The sequence below is a fragment of the Penaeus monodon genome, chromosome 39 (genome assembly GCF_015228065.2).
Source record: "Penaeus monodon isolate SGIC_2016 chromosome 39, NSTDA_Pmon_1, whole genome shotgun sequence".
Lineage (NCBI taxonomy): Eukaryota > Metazoa > Arthropoda > Malacostraca > Decapoda > Penaeidae > Penaeus > Penaeus monodon.
Genome location: NC_051424.1, coordinates 24,169,132 through 24,186,840, shown reverse-complemented (window position 1 = coordinate 24,186,840; position 17,709 = coordinate 24,169,132). Strand labels below are relative to the sequence as shown.

The following is a 17,709-nucleotide window of genomic DNA, read 5'->3' as shown; positions in this document are numbered from 1 at the left end:
TGAACTTGTAGTCAGTGTCCATGTGTAAGTAAGTACCTTCTCCTTCCATCCATTTTAACCATCCATTCATGTTCAGGTCAACTCATCAAAATGGAAACGTTGGCGATGTCGTCTCCAACCCTTCACATGTGCTGCCTCATAATTTGTTGGAGATGTGAGAGGCAGCTGATTGTGTGTCTTGACATTCACTGCTTTCACTTTTTTTTTTTTTTTTTTTTTTTTCCCTACTGCTTGCATATAAGGTATAAATGAGAATTAATATCTTCAGAATGCAAGATATGTATTTGACCAGTTTTGATTATGTCTGTCAGAAATACACATATTTCTAATGAAGATAAAATCAACACCAAATACATTTTTTACCTTTGAAGATATTTATTCTCATTCATACCTATGCTATAAACACTGTTGATCTTTCTTCTTCCCTTTTTTATTGTAGTTATTTCATCCAGATTTGAAAACAAGACAATGAGAAATCATTTGAAAGAGAAAATATTTTTCTCTATGCTTACAGAAGTTGGCTATTCTTTTGATGTTTGTTTAAGTGATTATTCTGTCAGTGTTTTAAATGTACAGGAGCAAAAGATTTGTCATGGAAATAGAGCAGCTCCCCTGTTGAAGGTTGTGAGTGATCTTACATGGTACACTCCAAATGTTTAGGTTAATTAGCCCCACAGAGTTTATGAGGGCTTTTGCTAATAGTCCAGCTCTCAGATGTAAATGGATTACCTTTGATCTAATGTTAATCAGATTTCAAATAGTTCAGATGTATTGAGCACTCTGGGTAAATGAAGGTTGATTCTGAGGTGAAGTTTTAAACAGAATGGTATAGAATGACCCATACACCTTTTTTATATACAAGATTAAACAGGGATTCTTATCTTGAGAAGAAAGACTTCATAAGTATTGAGAACATTTGCACCAGACATTGGGTCAAAGCAGATATCTCTTCCAAACACTATTTGACCTAATATAGAATGCCTAGCCATCTTCTGATATGATTGTCTACCAGGATATAATTTTATAGAATTCATTAAATGGGCATATGCAAAAAGATTTATACATGTTTAACTGTGATTTATATTAATGTGTAAGGTGAGATTGCCTCTTGCTCAGAAATCCATTGACTAGCATGACAGATCAGTGCACAATATATGCCTCCTTTTGGCATTCATCAGTATAAAGGTGTTTAATGTTCTTCCTTTAGAATGTATGAAATATTTATTATATTTTATATACGTCTTTTTAAAATGTGCTGTGTATTTTGTAATTACTCATGTTATATGGAATGGAATAGTTATGAAAAGTGTTAAAACAGTGTTAAACAGATAATTTTATGACAAATAATATTAGATGATATACAGTAACTTATTATTATATATGTGTGTGTGTGTGTGTGTGTGTGTGTGTGTGTCTGTCTGTCTGTCTGTCTGTCTGTCTGTCTGTCTGTCTGTCTGTCTGTCTGTCTGTGTCTGTCTGTCTGTCTGTGTCTGTCTGTCTGTCTGCCTGCCTGCCTGTGTGTCTGTGTGTGTCTTAGAAGTCAAGAAAGTGAGTAAGAATAGATACTAGGACCAGTATTTTTCTTCTGGGATTGGTACAGTTGATAAAATTCTCACGTTTATAAGATTTAGATCCCTTGATACAGAGTATATTGCAGTGTGAATGTTTACAGATGGTCCTTAGATAAACTTTCTAATGCCAGTACTACAACAGTGTTCCATGTTGTGGTTACACTGAAGAAAAAGGTGTTGGTCCAAATTTTGCAAGTGCTTGGATTTTTTTTTTTTTTTTTTTTTTTTTTTTTTTTTTTTTTTTTTTTTTTTTTTTTAACATGTACACATTATTTTAGGATTAGATTAGATTAGGGGTGCAAACTCGAGAGAGAGAGAGGGGGGGGGAAAAAAAAAAAAAAAAAAAAAAAGGCTGAAAGTATCAAAGACTAAACTAATTTCTAGTACATATTTTCTTTCAACTTTCAATGGTTTACTGTCATAGGGTAATATCGGAAAGGAGTACACAAATGCAGACTTGGACCTTGACCATAAATAATTGGGATATGAATGCTTATGAATGTTTTTTTTTTTTTTTTTTTTTTCTTTCATTATTATGAACATATGAGATTGTGATTATTAATGAAGGATTCAATCCTAAATGTAGAGGGATTACCATATACATTGTATGATACTTTAAAAATCATTCACATCAGTTGTGTGATGTGTTTAAGTATATTTGTTTTATTAATCATTCACTGTACCTACAAATCTCAATTTCATATTTGTGAAAACAGGAAAGTAACATACTTTGTTTACTAAATTAATGTTTGATCAAATTTGTTGTCATTGTAGGAATAACACTCAGTGGTGCTTAAATGTCTTGAGCTGTATCCACATGATGATTGGGTATGCCCAGTGGGCAGGATTGCTCTAGCATGTCATTGGTCAGTTTTAAAAGGCATACCAGTAAAGTGGCCTTGCTCATAGTTGAGTAAACTCACCAAATATGGCATACCACCCTTCCCCTGCTGGTAGTACCATATACTGCCAGTTTTCTAGCCACATATCAACTTTGCCATGTGAACAGTGGTCATGGGCATGATTGATTGTCTGGATGTAGCTTCATCCATTGAATGTTTGCTCTCATGGTGTTTGGGATAATATGTTATGGATTGTAATATTTGTTTTTTATTCAATCCCTTTTTTTTCCAGTTTGATTTAAATGCCTGTAAATGTAAAGAACTTATCCTCGTTACCTTGCACTGCAGACAGGAACTCTTTCATAGATAGTTCATTGCAAAGAAAGTAAAGTAAGTATTCAGTGATATTGAGAAGATACAGAGGAACAGTTGTATATAATCTAATAATAGAACTCTTGCAGACATGCTTGAGTTTCAAAATTGGCAACATTAAATGTTTAATTATATTTATTTACAAAAAATTTTCTTGTGAAGAGAAAATTAGCATTCTCATGGAAGGGTTTTAAATCATGTTTACATACCTGTGATGTACCAAAATTCCAGTTGATTTATATATTAGATGGATTACATATATGTATAATAGTCTTTGTAAACGGTTTGATTTGATTTTTTTATTTATTATATTATTGCACTTGTGTTGGACTTGGAATAAAATATAAAGTGATTGAAAATGGTTTCAATTTGCAACTACCTTTCCAAGGGCATGAAGACTTGATATGATTTGATTTTTTTTTTTCCAATACAGAGAACTTTCTGCCTTCAATATTTATATTCTGTCACTTTACAGATCAATGGGCATCCATTTTTTTGTTTGTATGTTTGTTAGTCACAAACTACTGGTCAGACTTCATATTGCAGCAAGTTGGATCCTGAGCAATAAACCCGTTTTATCTTACTTGCAACTGCTTGGTTCTAAAAAAAAAAAACATAAATAATAAAAAAAAATTTGCTTGAAGTTTGATTTCTTTTTTACAATAAATATTACTTGTCTTCACATCATGGAGATAGGAGAAAGAATATTAGAACATTTTATGAAAATATTTATTTCTCATATATAAAACTGATTATACTGCATTTCAACTTCCAACTCCACATGGTGGATAAATATACATTTAAATATCACAGACACATGGGTACACTTTTAGAATATAACAATTTTTTTTTTTTTTTTCAATATTAATAACCTATTTTTTGCCCATTGAAAATATACTATAAATATATACACAACACTTCAAAAAACTCAAAATAAAGCATAAGCCAATATATATCTTTTAATTTCTATCTTTCCATAATCACATAAATGGAAGACCATTCAAACAAAAACAAGAAAACGATGTGAAAACAGAGAATGATTACAGACAGAGACAAAGAAATAATGATGTGCAGTTCTCAGCAAAAAGAAAAATGCTAGTGGAGTAACAACTCCCTAAATGAGGTGTCATAAATTGTATATACCAGAGAAAAATAACAAGACACGTATGCTTGCTGGCACACTCATCATCCTGTCAGTCAATATCATGAAAACTGAGTATCACAATCATATACACACATTTTAATAAGGATGGTAAGTGCCATTATCAAGTCAAAATAGTTACACAAACAATAACATAATCATGGCTGAATACATGATTATAATATAACAGACCTACAAGCAAGTCTAATTATTATAAATAAAGTTGATAATAACCACAACAATGAAGAAATGTAATGTTACTTCCTTTTATGGATTTGTATGACTAGTTCAAATTTCTTATGATGCATTTCACAGACAGAAAAAAATTATGTGTATGTCATTAGCAATTACAACACAAAGCAGATCGGGGCAGGTAAAGGACGTCAATGACTTTGGTGCCACATATTTCTTGTAATAATCCAGGTTTATGGCAAGGAAAACTATACAGACATGTACTCCTATGTCAACCATAAATGATGCTATTATGCATCTATCAATGCTATATTCTGCATTAGATTCCCTTGGACTGGCAGGGGAGAGAGATAGAGAATTACCTAGCTGACTAGATCTGTCCTTGATGTATTATAAACGACTGTTACTGGAAAATGAATGATTCTGAACACTATTGCTTAAAAACTGAGCCAAGAAAAGTAAACTCATATGAGTGAATAATGACTATGGTCTGTCCTATGGGTGAAAAGCATCACCCATAAATTTAGCTGCAGGTGGTATAGGTGGTGACCATGTTTCCTACTCTCTGCGTGACAGTCCTACAGGTCCTTCCACCACTTCCTCCACTTGAGAACCTCTTCTGCTGTTGTTGGAAGACATGTGCCTGACCACCAAAATGAGCTCTGTTGTGGGCCTGCTGGTGCCGCTTCATGTGGTCCGTATGCTGGAAGTGGCCACCCCCAAAGAATGAATCGTGAGAGCCAAAGGCATCGTGGCCAAAGCCTCCTCCTCTTCCACCAAAGAAGTCCTCCATGTCCATGAATCCATCCCCCTGCATGTGTGGAAAGGGTCCATATTCTAATACTTGACTACTTCCTCACAACTATACCCTATTTAAGACATTAGTGAGTTTCTAAACTAAATATATTAATAATTTAGCAAAGCTTCCATGCTGCATACCCTTCAACATGACTGACTTATTGATTCTACAGAAAATACAAAGACTTAAATACTGGTATAGTACTCAAAGAAATCTCAACAATAATAAATTGTTACTATTAATTTGTTAAGCTAATCTTCGGAGAGCTTACCTGAATATGGACCTACCTCAGGAGTCATATAGAATGATTAATATATGCATGAGTAACAATTACTTGCTTAACAATCATGAAGTTTCCTCTATCTGCCTTTTTGCATTTCACAGAATGTGACAGTAGGGTATAGAATGGCATGTGTACAAATACCAAATGGTGCTGCACTGCAGGCTTTAATGATAAGTTAGAGCAAGCAATAACTAATCCAACATTAAGCTGACCTCCAAGAACACAAGGAAAACATGGTTACTGAATCTTCTACTTCATCCTTAACCCATTGCCGACGGGTGGCATATACGCACATGCCATGGCATGGCGGGACTATCTGCCGGGGGCATGTATGTACATGCCATGAGTTTTTTTTTGTTACAATCAAGGCAAAATATTATTTTTCTGCCACTGAAAGTGTGATTAAGTCGTTTTTAACACTTTCGCATTTTTACTATGCAAAAAAAGCAACAAACCGACGATTTCAATTTCATGATGCCGCACACTGCTTATTTTATTCAGACTATAGACTGAAAAATGATCAAGTATGGAGTCTATATAACAACAAAAATGCCCTTCAGTCTCGATTTATCAGGAAGTATGGCAAGGAGAGACATTAGAAAAAAATGAAAACTGAAAATACAACATATCTTCGTAGTATTACGAAGAAACGGCAAGGGATGCTTGTATTTGACATGAGTGGTCGCGCACGCTAGGGCGACGATATAAGCCCCCGGCAGCGAGGCCCGGGCCACTATGAATACTACCCGTCGGGAAAGGGTTAAGCATGCATTCCTCTACTAAAGCAAAGCACAGATCTACTTGTTTACATCAGGTTAATAACCCATTTCCATACATGCAAGGTAACATGGACATGCATTTAATAAGTGAAATATTACTCTAACCAGAGTATAATATTCATAATATTGTAATTATTACAAAAATACTAAAACTTTAATCAGAAGAGAGAAAAAAAAACAAAGCAAAATTTGTTACAAATATGAACACAAACAAACATTAAACTTATAAGTATTTAATTATTCAAAAAGTTCCTCCAAAGACTTATTATTCATGTATAAAGCTTTGTCATCCTTTCTCTTCTTTCTTCAATCACTCTTATTCACTTCAAGCCAACAATTACTCACAAGATATTTACCCATTACATGAGTATTTCTTGGTTAATAAAGCAATAAATTGTGTTCATTGCAACAAATGTAGAAAAGATATGACTAAGTGTAAGAGTACAAGAAATGTACTTGACTAGTTTTGATTATCTGATATATAATCAGATATATAATATCTGATTATATATTTGGTATATATTCAAAACCAATCAAATACATCTCTTCCATTGTAGATATTCATTCTCATTCATACCTTTTATATATTAACCCCTATGATCAATGTGATATGCCTATCACATCATGAAAAATTTTGGCTTGAGGTGTGGGAGATGTGAACATTATGGGAAAATATGGCTCTGGGCCAGGCGATGCAAATTTGTCATCATGAACATTTCAGCTGAAGGCTGGGGTGATAGGAAAGATTTGCCACTAGTGCTCTTGGAGGGTAATTAGACTCATTTGGTATTTAAGAAGAGGCTTTTGCATTATTACCATCAATAAACAAGTAGGAATGTAAAATCCCTGAGCCATGACTATAAGAGTGCTTTGCTCCAGGGAGGAAGCTGCTTCCATGCTCAAGATTCTTTTCCTGCCCGCCATCACCGGTGGTGCAAAAAATTTATTGATTGATTAATTAATTAATTATTATTATTATTATTATCATTATTATTATAAGTTATATACTACCTAGTGAAATGATCTGGAGTCTGTACAAGGTAAAGAGTCTATTACTATCTATATAAAGCTAATCAAATGACAAATATCGGTATTGGAAAATGGAAAAAAGGACAAAAATGTTCATGCTGAAAAAAAAATAAAATAAAATAATAGCAAAGGGGAGGCATGGAGTCTAGTAGTCTTGTTACTGTACATGAGTGTTCATTTGCACCTAGCCTACAAGCCACATACCAAGAAGAGTCCGTTCACATAAACCTAATGCTCTTAGTTTGGGCCACATGATGGAAGTGAAGCATCCATATCCAATGGGTTAATAAAGCAACTCAACTTTTCTTTTCACAGGCAACATTAGTAATCCCAGATCCTTACATGCTATCATGTCAACAAAATATATGCAAAATACTCACGAAATCGCCAAAGTGTCCAAAGTCTGCAAAGTTCCCGAAATCATTGTCAAATTCGAAATCTCTAAACAAATCATCAAAGTTAAAATGGAAGGCATGGTTGTGGTGTCCTCCGCCTCCACCAGCTGATTTCTGAGCATAGGCAGCATGGCCCATGCGGTCGTACTCCCGTTTCTTGTCCTCGTCAGACAAGACCTCATAAGCTGTGGATAACAAGGACAGCATTAAGTATATGAAAGTCCACTCGTAGCTAGTGTCAATATGACAGTCATAAATTCAACATTATTTTAGTATTTTGTTCCATACTATGAAAGAAAAGGATTATCAAATTACCTTCTGCAATTTCTCTGAACTTTTCCTCTGCTCCTGGCTCCTTATTCTTGTCTGGATGATACTGAACTGCAAGCTTGCGGAAAGCTTTCTTTATTTCCCGATCAGATGCCCTCCTGGTTATCCCCAAAACTTCATAGTAATCCTTAGCACATGATGCTAGGACAGCAAGGGCCAAGAGTAGGACAGCAGTTATCCACGTTGAATACATGGCGTTGGGTCTGCTTACGATCAGAGGGGGCTGAGTATACTCGACTTGTTTCCACACCTGGCATATGAAGAAAATTTTTTGCATTAACTTGTAATCCCTAAAATCTCTCCAAAATCACCTGCCTCTTATCCAACTTTGTGTCCTCATTTATATAACAAGCTATAAAATAAGTCATATTTGATATTTATCTATACTTTTACTCAGCCATTTCTCTAATACTATAGAATTTAGATCTTCACAAAGCATACTTAACTTTAACTTATCCTTGGCAATGAAAAGACAATGCATCATACAGAAGGTTAAAGATATCCTATTTGTAGAAACAATTACTTTATTCAATGTATTCATTGGTATTGTGATAGCTATTGTAATACTGGTAAATTTTCATCACAACTGCTGCCACTGATTAAAACTTCATAACATCTTTGACCTGTGAGATCATATATAAAAGGTGATGTAAAAACTAGTACAAATGCCACATCCATGGATATAATACCTAGACTCAGTCAAGAGTTAAATAAGGGAAATTTCATAATGAACTTTTAATAAAGTTGTTGCTAATGCATTCCCTACACATATGTCAAGGTGCAGATGTACTTGTTGATTCACAAAGTTTGATTACTGAAACCAATCCAAGGCAACAATTCTCATCCACCTATTTCATAAACCTATTTTATACACCTACTAGTAAAATCAAAATTCGAAAATTAATTGCAATGAAATCTTTTCTACATCAAAATAATGAGCAAATACATATGATAAAACATGGTTTATATATGTATGCAAGGAAATTACCTAGAATACAAGCGTAATATTGATTATCATCACAAGGCTGAGTTAAATAAGGTATTTCTGCTAGGAAGACCAAAACATAAAATATCTCTAGAAAATGGAAAGCCACTGTGTTGTGAACCTGGTGTTACTTAATAATTAGTCCTTGGCTATAATGCGGATGGTAGAAACATTAGACTCTCTCAAAAGAATAATATACAGTATTGTCACAGCAAGCTCTGCAGTTTAAGGATTCCTAAATTGCAATCCTGTAAATTCTGTTCCAATCTGAAAATGTCCTGAACCACAAATAGCAACTTTGTGAATGTAAATAAAAGCATAAATTATCAAAAGCTTTCATACTAAAACACATGAGATCACAGTTACGTATTTAATCAAAGTCAATTAAACATGTTTGATTCTTGCATTATCTATCACATTTTAAATATCAAAGCCCATTACTTCGATCAACTCTAAATACTCCCTTTCACATTCAAAATATTTAGTCCTAACAAATTTGATCTCTGATTCCTCAAATTAAATATCAAAATATTCTCAAGGTAAATAAGTGAAAAGGAGAATCTAAAATGAATCTGGTAACTCTTCATTCTAATATTGACAGAAAACTGAGGTAGAAAACAGAAGAGAAAGAATCAGACTGATAAACGAGGAAAATGTGAGTTGCTTCAAGCCTCTAATATGTTCTATCTGTTCATACTAATAATATTCCACAAGGATACATAACAATTTTAGGGGAAAAAATCATCTTAGGCTTAATATATCAGTCATCATCAATATTGCAATTGTTCCCAAAGTCCCTCAGCATTCATACCATAAATTTTACCCTGGTTATCTGGAAAAAGGGTGTTGTGTGGATCTGGGTGATCAACAAACACTTGAAACACTTTTCGTAACTCATCACAAAACCGGGGAGGCTCAACTCTTGGAGATGTTGAAAAGTTCTTCAACAAGACCTTGTCTGGCAGGTTAACATAATAGGAAAAAGTTTCCATATCTTTATAATAGAAAGGCTCAATACAAATTGTTCCATTTTTGTGATCGTACAAATCACACAACATTCCCTCAGAAACCCAACGAGAAGCTGATCTCAGTGGCAAATTAGGTTCATGTGAGGTAAAGTGTGCAGGGAAAAGGAGTCCATTTGACATATCCACTCCAACACCATATACAATGGGCATGGGGCCATCCATCCCAGTTCTGGTGTTGAGTCTTCCTGTACACCACAAAGAAAGGTTAAATGTGCATTTGTGATGGCTAAACATCCGGAGGATCTTTAGTGATAATAACTCAGATTCATTCCTTTTTGCCTCTCTGCTTCCTTCCTCAGGCTGGTAACCTCCTACAACAAACAGCTCCAAGTCACTTGTATCATCTTCTATTCTGTGTATCTTTTCTACTATTGCTTTAAGGGCATCTTCCTCATTCTTCCGACCATCAAAGTGTGCCACAGCCGTGGTACCCGAAGGGTGCCTGATCACTACCACATGACAGGTAGTGGCATCATCTGACCCCACAATTTTCACTTTTGTGTCTTTGGCAGGGACAACTCCATACTCCCCCTGTGCAACAAATAATGTGAAATGAGAGGGCACCTGTACTTCTGCCTGCTGGGCAAAACTGAAGCCCTTCTCTACAAGCCCAGGATAGCATTTATACAACTCTTCAGTCGACGTTATGGTTTTAGTCAAGGGATGCCCTTCAACTACTATAACCATATCTGCCTACTTTACTCTTTACTGGTCCAAACACTATTCCATCTATCCTCTGCGCGGATTGGCTTGCCTAGGGCAAGACTTCCATCAGCCGATCCTGCAAGAGAAGAGGGGATGTGTTCCAAACAAACTTGAGGAAAATGTCAAATGTGTACAGTCAAGGGTTTATAGGTTTATATATTTTTCTTAAATACATTACAGTGTCAGGTCTGAATCTTGTTCCTAAACTCAGAACAGTGAAAATGTACAGCTTTTCCTCCAGAATAACAAAAGATATAACACAAGCCATATATATACTGACCTAAAAAAAAATTACTGCGGTAGGGTGAAGATTTTATTCCAGCCTATAAATTAAATCCCAAAAATAGTAGTAGGCAAAATAACAAAAGCAGCAACATTTCTCTGAACTTTCCAAAAAGTTTGAACAAGACAAGGCTTGTAAGGAGTAATAAACAAACAACCTACAATAAACAAACTATATAAAAAATGGAACAGTAATATAATACTACTTACTTTACTTTTTTTTTTTTTAAGAAAGTAGGTATAAAACTAAAGAGATAGAGATTCATAAATTAATTTTCAGATACAAAAAAAAAAAAAATAATAATAATAATAAGGATAGAAGGGCCACTTCTACCACAATTCTTCTAATACATAACATGGGAATACATACATGCACAAGATATTCAGCAGGTACTTGTACTGCTTAAACAAAAAAGGGTAGGGAGAGAGTGAATGTTTATATGTGTGTGTGTGTGTGTGTGTGTTGTATGTATAAGTGTATGTGTATGTGTGTGTGTATGTATATGTGAATGTATGTGTTTATATATAGACATAAGAAATAGATATAGATATACACAGACAGACAGACGTGTGTGTGTGTGTGTGTGTGTTTACACACTTATTGTTATGTGTAATTGTGTGTTGTATGTACACATATGTGATAGTGTGTGTTGTAGTTACCATCATGATATATTAAATATACATATACACATACATATATATATAAATATACATATACACATACATATACAATATACACATTATATAAAAAATATTATATATTATATAATATAACATAAAATATATATATCATGTACATATTAACATGTACATATATATACATACATACATACATACATACATACACACACACACACACACACACACACAAACACAATTATCAGTTATGAACCAACACTCACACTTAAATGTCAAGGTCAGATATACTTTTCTTTAAGATATGGAAAATAAACACAAAAAACTTGTCTTTGTCGGCAACCTATTAATCCTGCCTTTTCAAACTTACCATAAAAAGCTAATGCTTTACTTAACATCTTGATTCATCAGAATTCATAGCTTTCACTGTGTAAATCTATGCTTGATTCCAAAAATGCATCAGAATTCATACTTTCACTTCTAAATCTAGTCTTAATTCCAAAAATTTCATCAGAATTCCATAGCTTACTATAAGTAAATCTATGCTTGATTCAAAATGCATCAGAATTCATACTTTACACTAGTTGTAAACTATGTCTTGATTCAAATACATGAATTACATTAAAATTTTGTAAACTGATCAACTTATAAATGTATTATTATTGTTTAACATTTCAAATATTTATTAATATCATAATTTAACTAAATAGATATATCAATAATTAATAAAATCAAAAATAAAGAAATAACTTTATCATACAAACTCTTTAGGATATCAATTGTACACACACAACAGATTTTCTATTCAACTATGTTCTCTTACTTGATCAATTTATCTAAACAACAATAAGTTCAATTAATTCTGAATGCATTTACTTCAATTTGCTATCACTGAATTGCACAGCTGGATTATTTAATAAAGTATCAGCTCAATCATTGCACTATTCACCAGTTGCTTACCACTATATGTTCACTGTGTTACACACTATAAATACTTACACATTTGTATAATATGTCACTCTGCTATCAATTACTTGTTTACAATTAAAATTTTGTAAATGGGACTGCATTCCAAATTATAATGTATGATATTTAATTGCAGTTTTCTTTTTTGCAGTTTTCTTTTTTAATATCTAAATTTAACCTAAATCAGGATATTTCACATATATTTAATGAAAGATCAAGAAATAAAAGAAATTAACTTCAATATATATATATATATTACTCTAAACAATTCATACCATTGAAACACATCAACTCAAGTGATTCATGAGGTGGCAGCAAATTGTTTATTACTTTCAGTAGCTAATTCATATACTCATTTACTTCATTAAGCAAATTTGTCATTTCACCTTAGAAAATCAGCTTTATAAGCAAATACTTACTAAATCACTGACATGACATGTAGGTACTACACACTCATCACTATCACTCAATACTCAGCTCATGACTCACTGCATGACTACACTCACTCATTGATCACACTCATTGATCAGTGAAATCATGACAGTCACTACTACTCATGATACTACTACTCATTGTACACTCACCACATTGCCTAGTCATACATCTCATTGACTCACTACACTATCAGCTCACTCATCATTCATACACTCAAACTCACTCATTTTCTCTGTATCAATCAACTACTTATCACTACCACTCAAAAAAGGCTAAATACAATAAAGATGACAAAAGAAAAAATAAAAAAGTAATATATCAAATAATATTATGAATATATCAGATATATAATATATATTTATTTACTATAATCATTTATCTATTTATAAATTAAGTTACTCATATGAACAGCAACAGCATCACTGGAGTTGTTCGAATGTGGTACGCATACCTTGAACATGATAATTTTCATGGATGAGAATTCATGTTATTACTTCTGAACATTCAAGCAGACCATCTAAGAAATAGTGACTACCAAATCCATGTCTTGTGGACTAGCAACACCAGCAACGTGGAAAAATCACAGAGACTGCCAAAGCACCACTTAAAGCTATCTGAAGACATCTTTTAAAAATAAGATCAAAGCTAGATGAAAGACAATAGGAATTACAATGAATCAGGTACTATCCAGGTATGTCATCACCCTCCTGTTGCAAACATGTATTTTCATGATTCCAAGATTTTTATTTTATACAATACGTGCGGATCAGATAGTGAAATGCTGCACAAATCAACAGGCTTATGACAAACTACGATCCAATTAATGGAATCACTTCAATTCGACCATTAAAAAATATCGGATTCAATATACTGCACTACATAAATGTCAAACTAAAAGTCTTAACAATTGATGATAGCAAACTCCACGACTCTGATCACTACCCCATCAGCATGATAAGTTACAATAAAAAAGAGCAACTACGTCCACACTGGGCATAAAAAGATCATAACCAGACAGAAAATCTAAATGGCACAAATCCAGGTATAGACTCCATGGTAACACCCCTAACAGCTGCCTGGGTTTGCAAAGGGAGCATGGCTGGTAGTTAGTTACCTTCCCATGAGTAATTTCTTCATAGTTATTTTTCAATTTTTCTTTAACAATCTATAACTGCTGCAAGGAATACAGATCCCTTTTCTTCTGCAGGCAATATCTGGTGGAACTTCACATTTAGCTGCAGCACACACACTTTCTGAAAACCACTGGGCTGTTTGAGTGGATGCACAGCAGTGGAGTCAGGGAGTTGACAGATGTCCCTGGCAGGAATACTAATATCGGGTCAAGCTCACTGCACTTTTTCCTACCACTTTCGTTGTCGTACCATATTATTATGTCAGAAAGAGTGAAGATACTTCTCTTTTCGAGTGTACTAGGTACATCATTTTATCTGAGGTCTGACAAGGCATTAGCCAGCTTACACATATGTGAAGCCATGGCAATGCATGGCAAAATCTACAACTAAAGATGAGGTCTTTTCAATGTGGTACAGCAACTTTACCAACAGATAATTCTCTATGGTTATATGTAGTATTTTGTTTTGTAAATATTTACTTTCTGGAACAGATTTTCTGGACACATTGTATGAAACAAAAATATGGGACTTACAATATTCATTTATGAAATGGCCTATGTCAACAACTGCAAACAAAGTAAAAAGTTAATGATCAAATAATATTCTGAACAGTGGCTGTGTCAGATACCTGCCATAACATCAGCTACTTTGTCACTTTACTGTTCTTGTTATTCCTTTGCAATTTATGAACACTTGCTTTTAAAAATCATAGATCTCAAAAGCAGCAGTAAAGAAAAAATGAAGGTTAATTTTTTGACAATGATAATCGGGTCTTCCCAGACAATATTTGTATCATCAGATTTGTTCTCTTGTGATGAGAACAAATCTAATGATCATTTTCATCGCATTCACAAGCCAACCATCTTGATGTGATTTGATAAGTCCAGATAGCAGGGGTGGGCATGAAGTAGATCAGAAATGCATAACACCAGCACAGAAAAAGTGCTAAAAATTGGGCAACAAAACTCCACGGACGTCCCCACATCATTAAAAGTCTATGGACCATTGGGCCAACTTTAAAAAAGACTCTACGGTAACCATTGTTCAGTAAAAATCTACAGGATTTCACATAATCCAGATCCCCCATGGTAATCATACAATGCAACCTAACAATAAACCAACCTGACCTTAACAATCAGAAAATTTTCCATGTATAACAATCAGGATTAGAATATAAAAGGTGTATGGAGTGGTTAATACTACCACATTGAGCATAACATATTATGGTGAAATGTAATAACAGCGATGCAACGTTATAAGGTTTGTACAATTTAAATTATGTATAACGAGAACCGGCAAAATCTACATATTAATTGCACAAAGTAAATTTAAAGCAATAAGCAAATTCATGCAATAAAAATCCCTTCTCATAGGACAATAATTCATACAGTATTAACCCTTTGTCAATGGGTGGCATGTACGTACATGCCATGGCATAGCTGAACTATCTGCCGGGGGTCTGTACATACATACCATGGTGTATGTATGGACATGCCATGAGTTTTTTTTGTTACAATCAAGGCAAAATATTATTTTTCTGCTACTGAAAATGTGATTAAGTCGTTTTTTCATTTTTACTATAAAAAAAAACTACAATTTCAACTCCCATACCACACACTGCTTATTTTATTCAGACTACATGAGCAAATAATGATCAACTATGGAGTCTATATAACAACAAAAATATCCTTCAGTCTTGATTTATCAGGAAATATGGCAAATAGAGACTTTAGAAAATAATGATAACTGAAAATACAACATATGCTCATAGTATTACGAAGAAACGGCAAGGGATGCTGGTATTTGACATGAGCGGTCGCGCATGCTAGGGTGACGATATAAGCCCCCGGCAGTGGGGCCCGGGCCACTATGAATACTACCCGTCGGGAAAGGGTTAAGAAGAATTATTACCAATTTGGCTTATTGCAAACGACCGCAGTTGAATGATTGGGTGTTACTAAAATGTGTTCAAAGTTTGTTGTTTGAGAATATCATTAACGCAGACTGTGTGTGCCATAACAATGGCACAAAACGTAACCGTCATTAGCGTGTGTGTGTGTGTGTGTGTGTGTGTTTTTTTTTTTTTTTTTTTTTTTTTTTTAAGCTTTGGTTTGCTTCGCTTTCTACTGCAATTGGTTACTGCAACCAATCAATAAAATATCGTTGCCATTTGAGGAACAATTTATGAAGCCTTATGCATAAATTTAAGGAAACTTTCGAAATGCACTTTCCTATTAAAAAGTTGTTTTTGTCCAATCATGATTTAATGCATTTGTATTGTGTATCAATCAGGCAAAATGTAATCCCAGATTTAACCACAGAATTGTATACTGTAACTGTATTGGTGATACATGCCCCCCCCCCCCCCCTGTAGAGTTTCAGCAAACACGATTTAAAGTTATTTTAGTGTTTTTGTTCTGTTTTCCTGTGTGTAAATCATGCTAATTCCTCCCCAAAATACAGTGCGAAGCCGACTCTTACACATTTTATCAACTTTGCCATCAGGGAATACAAGTTTCATCACTTATAGATGAGCCAAATGTGACAGAAAAAACAGCACGACGGTCTTAATCTACGAAGGAAGATTACATTCCAAAAAGAATTTTCTTAAAGTCGGAGGCTGGCTGAAACTTGAAATTTACCAAAATTACTAGTTTCTCCAGAAGTAAAGAAAAAATATTCTCCAAAAGTAAAAAAAAAAAAAAATTCTGTTTTGTTGTCTCATGTGTACATTCTCTGCTCAAACTGCGTCTTGTGGGTGAGTTAGCCGAGGCCAGCAGAACGACTAATTCATAATGTTCTAAAATACCATTGCTTCCATAAATTGTGTCAAAGATTTGAGATTTGGCACTGTAAACCCAACTTGACACGCGCACCGCCAAAGTCCAACGAGAATTGAGGTAACAAAGCACTGCCAAGCCACAGGCCATTACGACACCTGTCCTGCACACCTGTCCTGCACACCTGTCCTGCACCTGCTTTACCGGGAACAATTTCGTCATCCCCATTTCCCGACCTTTATGCTATTTCTTTGCGAAATTAATGGAATTATGTGAATTTATCATACAATATAGAGCTTTTCTGAGTATGGCTTAGGGTGTGACTACTGATAAGATAAAATTATAACGGATCTTTCGTATATATTGCCCATAAATAATAGGCACTAAATATGCATACTATACGTAAATCTCATGCAAGCAGGCGAAATAAAAACATGAAATACGAAACAACTTAATAACCAGATAAAAGGGGAAAGACAAAGTATCAACTTACACAATGAAATTCTTGTATCTCTTTTGTATTCCCTCCTGTCTTTCTCTTCCTAATTCTTCTCCTTTTTAAGCTCTTCCTCCTTTTCTTCCTTTTCCTTCTTTAGCACTTTCTCCACCCGATCCCGAAAGGCGACTGGCCGGCGATGGAGAAAAAAGGGAAATGAAGCCGAAAGGTTGACGTGTTCTGGTTTCTGCGCTGACTCTCTCTCCGCGGCTGATCGATGCTTTCTGAATGTGGTGCTTTATGATCGTTCTGTTTCTTGCTTATTTCATTCCATTTTATTCGGATTTTTCCCCCCTGTTGGCTCTTGTTCTGGTATCATCGTGATTGGATGATCTTCATGGGAGATGTTTTTCTGAAAAAAGTATGTCGATGTGGTGAAGCGGTGTGGAGTGGTTGTCTGTTTATGGGAAGAGGAGGATTAAGGAATATGAAATGTGACTGAAGTATTATGAAATTGTTTTGAAGGTCGGGCGCACCCTAGTACACTAAAAGGTTCGTGGTTGGTCCAGGTTCAGTGACGTCATCGAGCG

At 34.4% G+C, this 17,709-nt stretch overlaps 1 protein-coding gene across 5 annotated transcripts; it reads right to left on the bottom strand.

Moving 5' to 3' along the window:
* Positions 1-3,499: 3,499 nt before the first annotated feature.
* LOC119597714 (dnaJ homolog subfamily B member 9-like) lies at positions 3,500-17,414 on the bottom strand. Of its 5 annotated transcripts, none has more exons than XM_037947324.1 (4): positions 17,177-17,406; positions 7,719-7,983; positions 7,389-7,588; positions 3,500-4,929 (listed from the first exon to the last, which is right to left on the bottom strand). In XM_037947324.1, the coding sequence occupies exons 2-4, from the start codon at positions 7,924-7,926 to the stop codon at positions 4,642-4,644; spliced, it is 696 nt and encodes a 231-aa protein (XP_037803252.1). In that variant the 5' UTR covers positions 7,927-7,983; positions 17,177-17,406; the 3' UTR covers positions 3,500-4,641. The 5 variants fall into 5 exon arrangements, with proteins under 5 accessions (XP_037803252.1, XP_037803255.1, XP_037803254.1 ...); XM_037947327.1 differs by having other exon boundaries at positions 3,500-4,821; positions 17,177-17,404; XM_037947326.1 differs by lacking the exon at positions 17,177-17,406 and adding an exon at positions 13,885-14,017.
* Positions 17,415-17,709: the final 295 nt, after the last annotated feature.

Excerpts from the sequence above, each read along its gene's own strand:
- LOC119597714 (XM_037947322.1), bottom strand. The coding sequence starts at position 10,433 with ATGGTTATAGTAGTTGAAGGGCATCCCTTGACTAAAACCATAACGTCG.